This window comes from Amia ocellicauda, chromosome 4 (assembly GCF_036373705.1).
Source record: "Amia ocellicauda isolate fAmiCal2 chromosome 4, fAmiCal2.hap1, whole genome shotgun sequence".
In the NCBI taxonomy this organism is placed as follows: domain Eukaryota; kingdom Metazoa; phylum Chordata; class Actinopteri; order Amiiformes; family Amiidae; genus Amia; species Amia ocellicauda.
Genome location: NC_089853.1, coordinates 24,515,189 through 24,530,081, shown reverse-complemented (window position 1 = coordinate 24,530,081; position 14,893 = coordinate 24,515,189). Strand labels below are relative to the sequence as shown.

At 40.3% G+C, this 14,893-nt stretch overlaps 1 protein-coding gene across 1 annotated transcript; it reads right to left on the bottom strand.

Moving 5' to 3' along the window:
• Window positions 1-582: 582 nt before the first annotated feature.
• On the bottom strand, window positions 583-14,395 carry plekho2 (pleckstrin homology domain containing, family O member 2). Its single transcript, XM_066701535.1, has 6 exons — window positions 13,947-14,395; window positions 9,585-9,734; window positions 8,703-8,816; window positions 3,921-4,025; window positions 3,519-3,617; window positions 583-3,096 (listed from the first exon to the last, which is right to left on the bottom strand). Exons 1-6 carry the CDS (start codon window positions 13,953-13,955, stop codon window positions 1,360-1,362), a joined length of 2,214 nt encoding a protein of 737 aa, XP_066557632.1. The 5' UTR covers window positions 13,956-14,395; the 3' UTR covers window positions 583-1,359.
• Between the last annotated feature and the right edge of the window lie 498 nt (window positions 14,396-14,893).

Sequence of the window (14,893 nt, the reverse complement as noted above, 5' to 3'; positions counted from 1 at the left end):
TAGACGCAGTGGTCGGCCAAGGAAACTTACTGCAGCAGATGAAAGACACATCATGCTTACTTCCCTTCGCGATCGGCAGATGTCCAGCAGTGCCATCAGCTCAGAATTGGCAGAAAACAGTGGGACCCTGGTACACCCATCTACTGTCCGGAGAAGTCTGGTCAGAAGTGCAATACCATCAGGGAGGCATCTGATTGGCCCCATATTCTGCAGCATGACAATGACTCCAAACATACAGCGACAGTCATCAAGGAATATCTTCAGCGTAAAGAAGAACAAGGAGTCCTGGAAGTGATGGTATGGCCCCCACAGAGCCCTGATCTCAACATCATCGAGTCTGTCTGGGATTACATGAAGAGAGAAGCAACTGAGGCTGCCTAAATCCACAGAAGAACTGTGGTTAGTTGATGTTTGGGCCAACCTACCTGCCGAGTTCCTTCAAAAACTGTGTGCAAGTGTACCTAGAAGAATTGATGCGAAGGGTGGTCACACCAAATATTGACTTGATGTAGATTTTTCTTCTGTTCACTCACTTTGCATTTAGTTAATTGATAAATATAATCTATTAACATGTCTATTTTTGAAACCATTCTTACTTTACAGCATTTTTTCACACCTGCCTAAAACTTTTGCACAGTACTGTATATATAACAACAAATCAACGCAGACTGAGATATTGTGGAAGACATCAAACGAAGAGTAAAATGCAGTGCATTTAGAAGAAACGGCATGCTTTTGAATGGATATCTACCCATTTGCCTGAAGAGAAAGGTATTTGATCAATGCATACTACCAGTGCTCACTTATGGCTATGAAACCTGCAAAAATGATACAGAAACTGTGGACAACACAAAGAAGCATAGAAAGATGTATGTTTGGAATAACAAGATAGAAAAATAAATGAAGGGATCCGAGAACAAACTAAAAAATGTGACATAATTGAAAGAGTGAAAATGTTAAAATGGCAATGGGCTTGAGTCGACATATAACAAGAAGAACAGTTCAAAGATGGACTAAGGAAGCTATTGAATGGATACCACAAGTTGAAAAAAGACCTAGAAGACATTCGTAGAAGACATAGAACATGGGAAGGTGAAATCATAAACTTTGCAGGACTGACATAGAAAAGAGAAGCTGTAAATCTTATCGCTCTCTATCTATATATCTATATCTATCTATCTATATATATATATATATATATACATATACATATACAGATAGATAGATATTAGTAATCACTTTCATATAATTAACCTTTTTTTGTGTGTACAAGACACATACTTGATGGGCCATATAAGAAAATAAAAACGGTCAATCAACAAGGAAAAGACTGATTTATGCTGTTTGTATTGTCTGTAGTCAACAGCTTTTTCTCCTGGAATTATGTTTTGGGATATTAGATTCTTTAAGACTCTGAACTTCTTTCAAAAACTCATCTGCTTTCTTGAGCTTTTCCACTGCCTTGCTTAGTATCTCCTCTGCAGACAGGTCTGACTGTCCGTCTGCTGTTGCTTCTTGCGTTGCCTTGGCTGTTTCATTCTCATCCTGGGACAGTTTCTGAAGAAGCTTTTCTGTATTCTCCAGCTCCCAGGTTACTTTGCCATGGAGCTTGGCCATGTAATTGCTTGTGGAATTTACATCAGGTGTCTTTATTGTCTCTTCTTGCCTCTGCACTGTCGGCCCTGTCGGCTCTGACAACAGATCTCCCATTGAGGCAAATTTCCCCTTTGACGTGCTTTTCAGTGGCACAGGAGGGGGGACTGCCTTCATGCAGTGTAAAGCCATTGAATTTGTGTCCTGAAGGGGAGGTCTGTCCTTTGATTTCTCCTCTTCCTTATTCTGAAAAAGCATGTCCGAGACTCCCCCATCGTCAATGTCAATGTCTAAGTTCGCCCTGCTGCCACTGAGCGCTGTGGTTGATGCTCTAATGTTGTCAACTTCTGATTCATCCTCCGAGTGACTGTTCTGGGCGCTATCACTCAACTTATCCCCTTCATGTTCTCTTTGCTCAGCAGAAATATCAGGGCTGCTTATCACAATGCTAGGAGATGGAGCAGCCAAGTTCTCCTGGCTGGGTTTGTGAGACAGAGGAACATCTTGGTTAGGTTCAGGTGGAGTCTGAGCCTCTGGAACACTCTGTTGGAAAGCAGAAACATTCTCTTCACAAGGTACATCTTCCTTTCTTTCTGGGAGAATATCAACATCTTGTGGTTGATCTTGGACTTTTTCCTTAACAGGGGGCATCAGTGGCTTCTTTTTCAGAGCAGGAGGGCCAGGACTCTTTTTCAGAGGCTCTGAAGAAGGCTCTATGGGTTCAGGGGAGGGCATTTCTGTGCTCAGCTCAGGTGCAGGGCTGTCCTTCGTCTCCACTTGGGTGGGGATAGGGCTAGGCTGTTCCTGTGGTTCAGTAGGAGAGGGTACTTCCTGGGTGGCAGGGGCTTCTGCTGACTCCTCTGGCTCAGTTGCTGGAGAAACAGGCTTAATATCTGGGGGCTTAAGGTCCTTACTTGGTGGAGAGGGTGGAGCAATATGTTTGTCCACAGTTTCATCCGATTTTTCGCTTGGCATGGAGGCCTTTGGCTGTTCCTCACCCTCAGGGCTCTTCTCATCCTTCTCCTTAGCCTCTGGAGAAACTTCTATATACTCCTCCTTTGCTGTAGCCGAGGGTTTCTTGTCCTTAGATGGTGGCATTGGTGGTTTGAGCTCCTTGCTGGGAGGAGATGGTGCAGGAGGGGTTGGTTTGTTGGCAGTGTCTTCTGAAGTGTTGTTAGGTTTGGTTGGAGGTGTCGGAGGGGCCACAAGTTCAGCAGTGCCGTCAGCAGCAGGGGTCTCGTTCGATTCTGCTTCCTCAGCTTGCACAGTGGGTTTGTTTACTTTCGAAGGAGGCATTGGGGGCTTGAGGACCTTCTTCTCAGGAGAGGGTTCCCCATTAGAGGTCTCCTGAAGGGTGCCACTTGGTTTACAAGGTGGCATGGGTGGCTTCACAGCTTCTTTAGTATCATCTATATCAGTAAAAACAGGGTGGTTTCCATTGGGAGTGTTGTCAACAGCATCAAGATCCAATCTTAAATTGCCATCTGACGAAACATTAGCAACCTGAAAAATGAAGGGAAAAAATATTAATATTTGTTTAAGGTAAAACCCTGCAAAGCAGAACTTCTCACTCTTGTAATATATTTTGTTTCTGTGCCACTTCCCCTTCTAGTAACTGCATATCTCATTACCAATTCATGAATAAAATATGTAGCCCTATTCACAAGTCTATCCATATAACACATTTTAATAAAGAAAGAACAAACTAGCAGACACATACATTTAAAGCAGAGGAAATACTCTCTTCTATGACTAAGTTATCTTGATCTGATTCAGGCAGACCAATGAAGAACCACACAGACCTGCAGTGACCACCATACTGGAGTGTCTCTTCAACAGTAGGCAAATGTAAAGATGCATCTCTTGCTTCTATAATGTAATTTCATTTTCACTTTCATGTAGAATTTGCTAAAACATACACATACCTCCTTCATATGCACTCTGGTGGGTGGCCTTCGTCCCTGATTCCCTTTTGGCCTTGTGCGTGTGACATGTTCTAAAGAACAACTCTCATCAACTTTGATCTGGGAAAGAAATTAAAGCCATGTACTCATCTTGCATACAAAACACAGAGCAAGACTTTTCTGAGTAAACCACTAGTTTGTGTTGGTCAATAGTGGTTTTATTAAATAAAAATAGAAACAAAATCCCCACTTCCTTACATCTCCCATGCAACCCTTAACTTCTAACTTGTCAAGTACGTGAAATGTCTCTCTGACTGTTAGCTTAGTTTCACCAAGGATGCCACAATTGAGTCATTTAACCCTGGCTTTGTGGAAAAGGCCACATTTTGGTGGAAAATGCTCCAAAAAAGGGCAGAACTTTACCTCATCAAAGACCTTATTTTTAGCTCTGTTGATGCCATCGCTTAGGGCTTTGATCCAAGCTTCTCTCTCTTCTGGACTTTGAGCCTGGAATTTCACATCATGCACCTGGAAACCCCATTGACACAATTGTTAGAGCTGCAGTTTTTCCAAGTAAACTTGTTGTACCACCACATCTAAGCATCCGTTCACCACAACAGGCTTAATAATATGTGGTAGCACAGACTTAAACAGCAGTGCCTTGCTAAATATAGTTATGCCTTCTTTTCCCAACATGCAATGCCCGGAAACACAAACCATCTATGTGTAATCATAGTGATATAGGTATACATATATATCTTTGTGTGAAGAAAGCGATAAATCCCCTAAGAAACAAGTACCACTAGCAGACCCTAATGAATTCATTAAAACCCCTCTGCAGTAAATCAGATTTGTCAGGGCTGAGCTGGGAGAAAAATGGGGCTCACATCAGGCAGATGTCTTTGGGACTGAAAAAGCCTTTGTTACTTTTAAATGTGTTGCACCCAAAAGTAGCCAATCCTTTACGCTTGGGTTGAGAGGTTGCCAGGGAGAACATTGTGTGGCAGCCAAGCATAGTCTCTATTACATCTGTGTTGGTACACTCTGCTGGACTTCACCGAATCCTCCCTGCACAGACACTTTCTTGCCCGAGAACCCAGTAGGTAAGTACATCTCGGGTAAGGCCGCTGTTTTATTAATATGAATAAGTCATTAGGTGATAAAGGCTGAGCTTAAATACACAATATCAACATTGCGTGACCTCTTTTTAAAGATCAAACAAACCATGAATCATGAAACTTGTCATACTTTGCTATATATAGTGACAGATGGCTAGCTAACTGCTTTATGAATTATGTACATCAGCTCAAAATGTATCAGTTGCAAAGTTTTATAAATTGACTGTCTACTTAACTGGCCAGTAAACAGTACACTAGTGGTCATATTTATTGACGTCTGGGAAACATCTGAGCAGCCTGTGATTACAGCTGCATTTTTTCCTGACACCTTTATAATATTTACCTTTTGGTTTAGATTAACGAAAACAAAACTTTGCAAACATTCAACTGAATCAAAACCTTAGCTTAGCCTTCACTGTGATCCAAGGCATTCCAGTCACCAAACCACAATCAAACACTGAGTCCTCAGTTGGCAGAAACCCAAACCCCCTTCTCTTGGCTATGAAATGCTTTCGCAGAGCTGGTAGACCAAACTGCTTAATATACAAAAAGCAATGAAGATAAGAAAATATATGTTCAACAAAATCCCCGACAGGAAACAATGCAAAATTAAAAAAATAATGACTTGCATCCTGTGATCTCAGCATTTCTATGAAGTCCTCTCTCGGGAAAATATCAGTAATGTAACAGTTTAATATATGTATTGAAACAAATAAATTATATATGTGAGGTTACATTAGACTTTTATTCCCCCTTAAACTTTACATTTCCTCTTGGGATTACTGACTACTGAACTATAGACTCACATCACATAAATGAAGTCATCCTGTTTGGATTTACTTTGCAAGTTTATTATTTTGTGTAAGTGTTTATGTAATCTATTGTTCGGCTGTGTTGATCGGTCTGTGTCACTCTCACTCTAGGTCCTGTGTGTGTTCCTCATTGTGGCGCCTGTATATTAAGCTTTTTTCTCTGGCTCTGGCTTGGAAAACAAACAATATGAATGATGTAGTCATTGTTAGGGGCAGTTGAAGTCACAATTATATACACCGAAAACGAATGAACTTCACTTGAAAGTTGTAAGTTAGATGTAGTGCTTTATCGGCTGTCCGAAGGTGACTGTAGGTGTAATGTAGCAATAGTTTATAACTGCACAAAAGTCTCAAAATGGAAACGTGAACAGCAGGAATATTTTTTGCTTTTTACTGTTGCATTACTTCAGCTTTTCAAATATTTTTAACTGTTTAGTTCATGCATTGCTTAACCCTTCAGATCCACACCCCTGTTGGACTCTTCGGGCCTGTTCACTGATTTACAGAGGGAGGAAAAAATGACATACTAAGATCTACAATTTTCAGCTGTTTGCTTTGAAGGAAGACTCATGTAAAGCTCTCCTGACATCTGCTGAGGTCAGAGATGTCTGCCAATTTCACTGTCTCGTCATCTGTTAGTAATACCGCATTTTTTAAGACTTAGGTAGTTTTTCTTGTGCTTTGCCTAGTTTTCCACTATGTTTAAGTTTGGTGAAAACACTGGCTGTGTGCTGTGAGGCATAAAGAGGATTTCAGAGTCAAATAATCTTAAAAGAAATAGGTTGTTTATAACAGGGTTTATACAGATTGTTATTTCCTTAGCAAAACTCCAAATATGGCTTCATAAAATGTTTCTGTCTTCTGTCTACAATAAAAACATCCGGTTTTGTGTATGCAGATATGACCTTTCTTTCTACACCAAAAATAAATCTCTCAGGGATGGAAAGCAATGAAGGAAAACTTTTCATGGCATGGTCAAATGGTATGAGGTGCTCTTTGCTGAACTCAATCTTGTTATCCATCATGGATTTGAAAGAAAATGATGCATGGTTTCATCCTTCAATTTAGTTTTGCTTTCCACAATCAAACACACAGCGAGCTGTCTCTGTCTACTGGTTCTCTCCAAGACAGTGTGCAGCTTGACTGAGCAGTGAACATGAACTACTATTTGATGCCAGCAGGGGGGGTTGCCAGCAATTTGGAGTTAGGGCACAATGCCCACTCAACCAACTAAACCCAGACTTGTGCTACTGTGTTTCTGTGTGCCAAGCAGCCTTTTACAAATCAGACCAGACAGGGGCAAAAAAAAAGTGGAATATTTGTATATTTTATTTACAATAACAGAAACAACAAACACAGGCTGAGGGACCTCAACCAATATACCAATATATTAATATTAATGATACTAATATATGCATAATGCCTATTTAACTGAATAATTCCCAGAAGCCTTTTCTGCTCTTGGTCTCACACAACAGGTGTTGTCAGACAGCCTGATTTCCAAGTCACAATCTGCTACCAATCTTTTGGTGTTAAAACCATCAGTGCCTGAGGTGTATTTTATTTACTTCCTCTCCAACTGTGAATGGCTAGTATATCTGAGAGAACTGGAAGGCTCTTCTGATTGGAAGGAGAGAGAACTCCAGCTGTGTAGTGAGGTGAGCTGCAATTGGGTAAATTATTGTCATTTTAACCTGGCCACACTACTTAAAAACACAGAGCTTTAAGAACCTTGCTTGACAGAGAAAAAGAGTGTTGTTCTTGCCCACAAATTAGGTTCCAAAGATATGGAATTTATTATGTAAGTTAATAGGTCGTGTGAATGGGGTCTCTTAATGTGTAAGAGATGTTATCCCGTGCATTTATACACAAGATAAAAAGTATAGGAATTTGAAATGGTGCTCTGAGATTAGCAGGTTTCTCATATGTGATTTATAATAAATATGATTATTTTTTATTTTAAAATAGAATCTATTTCTTAGCAGACCCCTTACCCAGAACCCAGTTGGTATCCAGTGTAATAGTTATCACAATTCTGCATGCAGCGAGCCTAAGCAAGCGTAATTACCGATAGATAGTAAAGTACGCTAGTAGTTACTTCGTACACACACACTTCATCTGAAATAAAGTAACTCAGTTTGTGTTACACATAATATTATTGAAAAGAAAATCTATAATAGACCAGAATGCCTCACTTAAGTCTGAACTAGACAGCCAATTAACTCGGATCACAAGAGCTGATAGACGACAAGAGCTGAAGGCTTTTCCAGGCAGTCACGGGCACTCACCATCAGCGGCATGCAGTGACTTTGACATCCTCACCAAAACACCAGAAAATGGCATTTCATTTTTCTCATTAGTATTATCAGTGCTCAGCAAATAACATCATTCCTATTCCTTAGCTTCTGTTTCTACTACGACTGAATGACAGTTTAAAGAATCTGTGCTTGATAAACTTTGTTTCACTGCCTCCACCTCATTTCAATGCACAGCCATGAAGGACCTAAATGCTGGTCTGTGGCTGTTTTGAGAAGACCACAAATATTTCCATACTCAGTCCCACATTCAAGCATTCCAAAGTATGTGAAGCTGGTAACTTGGGGGCAAAAGCAAAAACCTTCCCATGGAAATGACCGAGTCCAGGTGTGTGACAGTAGTGATGAGAGATGGCCTTGGATGCCCACTGGAGGGTTTCAGTGACCTGAGGAAATGCTTGTGACTTGGCAAGCGGATGCTCTGCCACAACCAGAAGTAAACTGAGGGAAAAGAAACACTCCGCAGAGACCAGGCGTCAGGATCAGGCGAAAGATTCTGCTTGGGATTCTTTTTTGTATTACTTTATGCAAGGGCAGTTTTTCGGTATCTACTGTCTGATGTATTTCTGTTCTTGGTGTTTAAATTAAGGATTCACTGACCCCTTGTGAACTGCATTTTTCTTTCATCTCAAGAAATGTTCCTTCATTGTGCTGTACTTTAACTCCAATTGTTCAAATGCAATGCTAGTGTGGAGGCAATAGTTTTTAGTTTTTTTGTGCAGAATATTACACAGTGTAGGGCTTCACCTAGTTACGAGTGAGCGGTCTTAAGCTTGATACCTGGGAAATTCTTACGATGTCATTGTTTGCTGCATCCTTTTTATCATCTTAAAATGGTTGTTTACACATGCTTATTGGACTTACATCTCCACAGAGTCCAAACACAGCAACGCCAAAATGCAATGCTTTCAAGGAACCAGTGAGCTGGCCGGTCCACAGCCAAGGAGAGGGAAGGCTTACCTTTGACTTGGGGGCACGGATTAAGACCAAACGATTCTTCTTAAATGGACTCCGTAATTCATGACATTTATCGTAGTTTTCCAGCTCCACTTTTTCTATGACATTCTGTAGTTCCTATAAGAGACCAAATTCAACATCTTACATGAGGAAGATGACCTATTTCTTCCCTTGTTTGCCTCACAATTTTTCATAGTATGGTTATCACTCTTGGAAAATGTCTGGAAAAGTTCCAGCCAACGAGATGGTGTTTCTGGACACCATTTAACACTACATATCTGCACGGAGAGTGGCTGGTTTTGTATCACTCCCCTGCCTTTGTAAAGGTCCTGTTTTAAACCTGTTTTAAAGAGAGGTCGTAAGAGAGCAGAGTAATAATGACTCTCAGTCTACCAAGATCAAGGTCTTAATATAGATTTTACCACAAATTACAGGTTTCCAAAATTACTTCAAAAGAGTAAACTCAAAGTACAAAAAAGATGGACTTCAAACACATGCAGAAGCATGGACATGGACACATATTCCACATTCTAATAAGTACATGTCTCTTCAATATTTAATCGCTAACCCCACCCTTGCACAGCTAGTTGCTTGGGACCTTAATGGTGACACTGTATCAAATATACAGATTGTATGTGGGATTCAAACTATCTAGCATATTACAGACTCCCAAGAAAACTGCAGATATATTAATTTTAAATGGATTCATTATCAATAGTGGAGCTAATCATCATCTCCACACAAACCATATCAGATACCAGACAGAAAAGTGTTGGTATGCGGTTGGCACATTTACCAATTCAGCTTTTATTTGTTGTATAGGCATTGTTTTTGATAACCTTACATCATTCATGCATGTGAGATGCCACACATTGCTTAATTTACCTCATTTTCATAGACCAGTATCACTGTCTTGTCCAGATGAATGTAACGATCCTTGTATGTTCCCAGGATCTTTCCAGATGATTTCTTCACCCAGCCAGCCTTCCCCGGAAGCTTAGCTGCTTTAGGCTGTGCTGTCTCCTCCTTCACACCCTGAAACACATGGGGGGACGACAGCAGAGACTAATCAATGACTCGCCCAGAAACCCACACATAATCAGGACTTGGCAACATCTGACATGACATTTCTGTCTCACTAGCAAACTGTCAGAAGTACTGTAGCAGTACTGTCTCAGATCATGTAGTCTGGTGATTTTCCCCTAAACTGTGCATTATTGCAACCGTCCGTGCTCCTTGGTTTGCACCCTTGTCCCTTTTGTTAGGATTAATATACACTTACATAAAATATATAAGTATGGATCACTTTTCAAAATTGAGTGAACTGATGCAAAATACACTGGTAAGGCTATTAAAACACAGCTGTTTGTGTGGTTAGAAGGTGTCCCTCACTTCCTGTAGGACTCTGGAAACGATTCTACTGTTTAGTCTGCTTTTGTAGCCCACACTCTCATAATATGTGTAATATGGGTCATCTCTTCTGCATCAAGGGGGTTGTGCTGCTCAAAGGTCACAAAAGAATATGTTAGAAAAGCCCTGAGATACAGCTGCACAAAGAATCGAGATTGGAATACAAAAAGATTTAAAAAGATTCAGAATGGGGAGGCAACGTGCAGAAACTGCATTCGTCCGGAGATAGAATTAAAGCGAATGAAAGCACCATTATTGGTTCCATTGTGTACCAGTGATAGTCTTTCTTTTTGAAAAGCAAAAAAAAAAAGATACCTTAAGATATTTGGCCGAAATCCCAGCATTGCTTTAACTATACAAGGAAATTCCACAGGATATGTTTAAGGGTTAGCTAGCTGTTTTTCCACTTTCACTGGGCTTCATAGCATTTAGACCGCTTCTGTGCTGGTGTCTGTAGACATTGAAGAGAAGTGCTCAGAATAGAAAATAGTAGCACTCTTATACTGCAGCTAAATCACGCATTCTTGTCATATGGAGACTGTCCAGAAACTGTTTGGATACAAGTCACAAGCGACTGCCATGTAAGGGTGTCACTAATGCAGAGAGGAAAGACAGTGAGTGAGGTTTGTTTTTCTTGCATGCCAGCATACCGAGATTGAAAATGTTTCAGCCTATGGGAAGAGTACATGGTTAAAATATTAATCCAGACGTTGTGTGGGTGTGGTGGGCAAAATTATATTCCCAAACAGTTCAGAGCAGCCTTTACAGCATGGAACCTCACTGGATCAAATTATTTAATTAAAGTTTAGACTATATGAAAAAAAAAGGACATTCATAAATGCATTCATATTCCGCATTAGGAAAATAGGCTTCATCTAATGGTCTTAAAAAATGTCACAGTGAAAAGCAGTCTTGCTAAGTCAATCCGCAGCGTGCAATACATCAAGGTTTACTTTACAAAGCTGCAAAAAGGACCTAAATGATTTACATCATTACGTTTTGTATTTAATGATGGTTACATTGATTTTGATTTTATATTGCTGTGGTCTTAATAAAATATTTCTGCATTTTCATAGCTGACAGATTGGAACCGGCCTACACAACCGAACACATGCGAAAAACCTTCATACACAGAGTAGCAGAATGGATACAGTGTACATAGTCAGATGCGTGAAGTGCATAGTGACCATTAACCACTAGACAAAACGGATCCTGACACCTTTTGTTCGCTCATACTAATTCTCTTTAGTATTTTGAACGAATTCATAGTAATGTATGTATTAATTTAGAAAAAACGCAGAATTAATTAATAAATGCATTAATTGTATCTTCATTCCATATAATTTGTGCATCCTGTTTTCATGATATGCAGATTCATTCTGGTTATTAACACTCAGAAAACAGACTGTACAGAGAACAAATATGTTAAGCAATTTCTGACCAACACAGAATGAGACACACCTTAGTTAACATGTGTTCCCTATAAAACATACTGCCAAGAAAGCCAAGTTGCATCTGTGATACATTTAACGTTTTCTGTGTGCTGACCTTCCCTGCCTTTTTAACCTTGCTCTAAAACTAAATTTAAATCAATTTACTTCACATGATTTTGTTTTCACTGGGCTACTTATCAGGGCAGAGGAAAGAACGGCCACGTTGTGTGTGCTGCCCAGACTATGGGCGAATAAAAGAGGTGCTGAGGTTTAAAAATAAATACAATAGGAGAGGAAGTGTCAGAGCAGTGTGAGCCCACCCCTAGGCACGGTTAAAAAAGTTATAAAAACACTGCTCGCCAAATTTAATTGGAATAGTGGTATAAAATCTATTGTATACCAAGGGCTCTGCACCAGTGGCATGAAGTTTAAAAGCAGCACAATTGTTTTAGAAAGGGTACATCCCTTCAAATGTGCCCATTGATCTACAATGCCATATTTCACTGCGCTTATGTAAATGACTATAATAAAAAGGTAGTAAATCAGCTGGCCCATACAAAGATAACATCAGAGGGAAGTGCATGCAGTATATTGTCCTTTTTGAAGACAATCTTTTTTCTTTTTTTTTGCCAATTTACATTTGCTTCCCCTTTCATAGTAAAGTGGGAGTATTCGATGTGCAGTCCAGAGCTGCAGAGAACTTCTGAAAGCAGTGCAGGGAAAGACCGAGAGCCCACGATCAGAGGCCAAGACCGAACGTGAAGAGCAGGGTGTTATTGATGGTTCACACACACCACTAAAACAGCTGGCAGTGACAGGAGGGTGGGCTGCCAGAATGTGGGTGTTGCCATTTAGCAAAATCTTCACAGTAAATAAACCCCACCCACGCTATAAGGCCCACATCTAAAATATACTGCATCACAAGCAGCTGTTCCTTGTCTATTAGGTCCTTGTCTAACTATTTCAGAGTTTCATTTTCATTCAATTATTGGGTAGGTAAAAGCTTACTTATACCTTCAGAAAATGTCACAGCTCTAGTTGTTAAAGATATGATCTGAAATATGGTGTAAAATATAACAGCCAGAACTGTGAAAACAAAGCAGGCACCTGCTGTTCAATTTCACATACTTCTGTATACTGGTGTACAATTCAGTATGCTATCTCCATCTGCTTCTGTATTAAGTATGATGTTCAGCGGAGTCTTCAAATGGGAAACAATGTCATTGATATAGTCCTCAAGATTGCAATTCTTGGTGTTTTTGTGGCACAATAAGCACTTGTCTGCTGAGCACAGACAATGCTGTCATCTGAAAATGCCTTTAAATTGCAAAAATCCAGATATCGCAATGGAAGTGATTTTGCAAAGTAGGTAAGATTATACTGAGTAAATAAGGCCACTTCCTCATTTTTATTATTAACTTTTATTAATAAATAGCTATGATAATACACACCTAGTTACAATAATATAATTCAATAAATACATTCAGAATGATTTTGAAGTCAGGCCCCTCTTTGTTTGCCAGGTAGGGTGCAGTGATCAATCATTATTTCTCCAATGGCCACGACTGACTCATTTTATAAGAACATTTCCGTGAGCAACTTCTCTCAGGGTAGGGGCTGATTTTTGCACAGTATAAAGTGTAACATATGTGCTGCCCCTCCCTGTTTTGCCTCCATGTCTGTCAATGGCCACAGTGGTGGTGCTATACAGGCTTTATAATCTGCCACAGCTCTGCAGGCTGAAGTGTGTCAGGTTGACAGGTGCTTGACAGCCTGGTGTGAGTGACAGCTGTGTCTGACATGACTAAACACAAATGGTCCTACACCACGCTTCTCCACCAGTAAACTAAACTGTGGACATACATAAACACATGACTGTACACAGAAAAACACATACATTCAAATTTTGTTCAGTTTACTCATTTGATATAGCAAATCTCAAAGCAGATTGTGTCCAAGCTGAACAACACATCATCAAGTTTTCAAAGTGAAATATATGCATAAATAAAGAAATGAAGTACACAGACGGGCAGATAGGCGTTCATCACTCACTTATCTATTCGTGTCTGCTGCATTACTACATTAAATACGTTTACCCAAACTGGAGAAAAACAACTCCTTGTCTATCTAGTTTTACACTTAGTGACTTCAATAAAAATATAGAGCAAGGGATGCACAATCTGCACTGCCCACCCGTTGCGATTTGCTGAAGCGCTAATCCTCTTATTAAAAAGGCACAGATAGAGTTCATATATTTTCACAGCCCTGTGTAACACTAAGCGTGGCCTAGATTGATTTTTTGGCAGCAAACAGGTCTTTATCGCTTTATTTCGCTCCTAAACTCAGCAGAAATGTGCAAACTCGCAGCAGCCCTCCCTCAGACCAGGGCAGCCAGTATACTCACATCTTCCATGATCAATAAGAAGGAGCTGAGGTCCGCTATGTCTGCAGGAAAAGCAGCCGAATACCAGCCGGTTTAATATCTCAGAAAATAAGAAATATTCCTCTTCTTTTGGCCGTCCACTTTCTCATATCTACCATGACGAGAAGGGAGGGGGGAATCAGGAACTGCCAAAGTTTGGACGCGGAGGGTTTTCTTCTCTTCTTTTTCCTCTTTTGACTCGGCTGCGAAACAAGTTCAGAAAGAAAAAAAAAAAGTTTAGTTTCCGGTGAAGTCCTCTAGCTGAGCAGACAGCTGTTTCTCTTAGATGGAGGCTAATCTTCCGAGCAGGCAGACTGGATATTGCCCTGTATTACTGTACATATTGTGCTGTTATGAGCCATAAAGTTGTGTATGAGCAGCACACGGACTGGCAGCAGCAATTGTGGGGACTGGAGGGCCTGGTGCTGCTGTCATCACAGGCTTTGTGCACTTCTGGGAAACAACAGCTCAACACAAGCAGATGAGCTTCCGACCTTATAAGGCGAAAGTCTATAGCAACATATAGAGACAAGGACTGTCCATCAGCTGTACAGCTCTGAGCATGGGATTGACACAGAAAGTGTAAAAGCCATAACCACCCTTCAACCCAATTCAAATCAAGCACATATACCATCACCGTCGCAGTTGGCCAGGTATCCAATGAAGACCTCGCTACACTGGATCTTATATTAAAATGACGTCACCACAAGCGTAGTGCAATGTATGTACATGTGAAGGCTGCAAATATTACTTCAGTGAATAGGTGAACAATGGTGCCAAGATCAGAGCGAGCACATTTGTAACTATTAATTATATTGAAAGTTTATTACATAGCAAACATGTTTTACAGGTGATCAAACTTTACAAGTATGTATGATATAGCAATGTTTTTTAATAGTTATTTAGTTGCATGACCCCAAACATTGCAG

What these genes read in the sequence shown, in the direction of transcription:
- plekho2 (XM_066701535.1), bottom strand. An exon ending in TACTGGTCTATGAAAATGAG is followed by an intron (nt 8,817 to 9,584) that starts GTAAATTAAGCA and finishes GGTCTCTTATAG; the next exon opens with GAACTACAGAATGTCATAGA. An exon ending in TCCGTGCCCCCAAGTCAAAG is followed by an intron (nt 4,026 to 8,702) that starts GTAAGCCTTCCC and finishes TGGGGTTTCCAG; the next exon opens with GTGCATGATGTGAAATTCCA.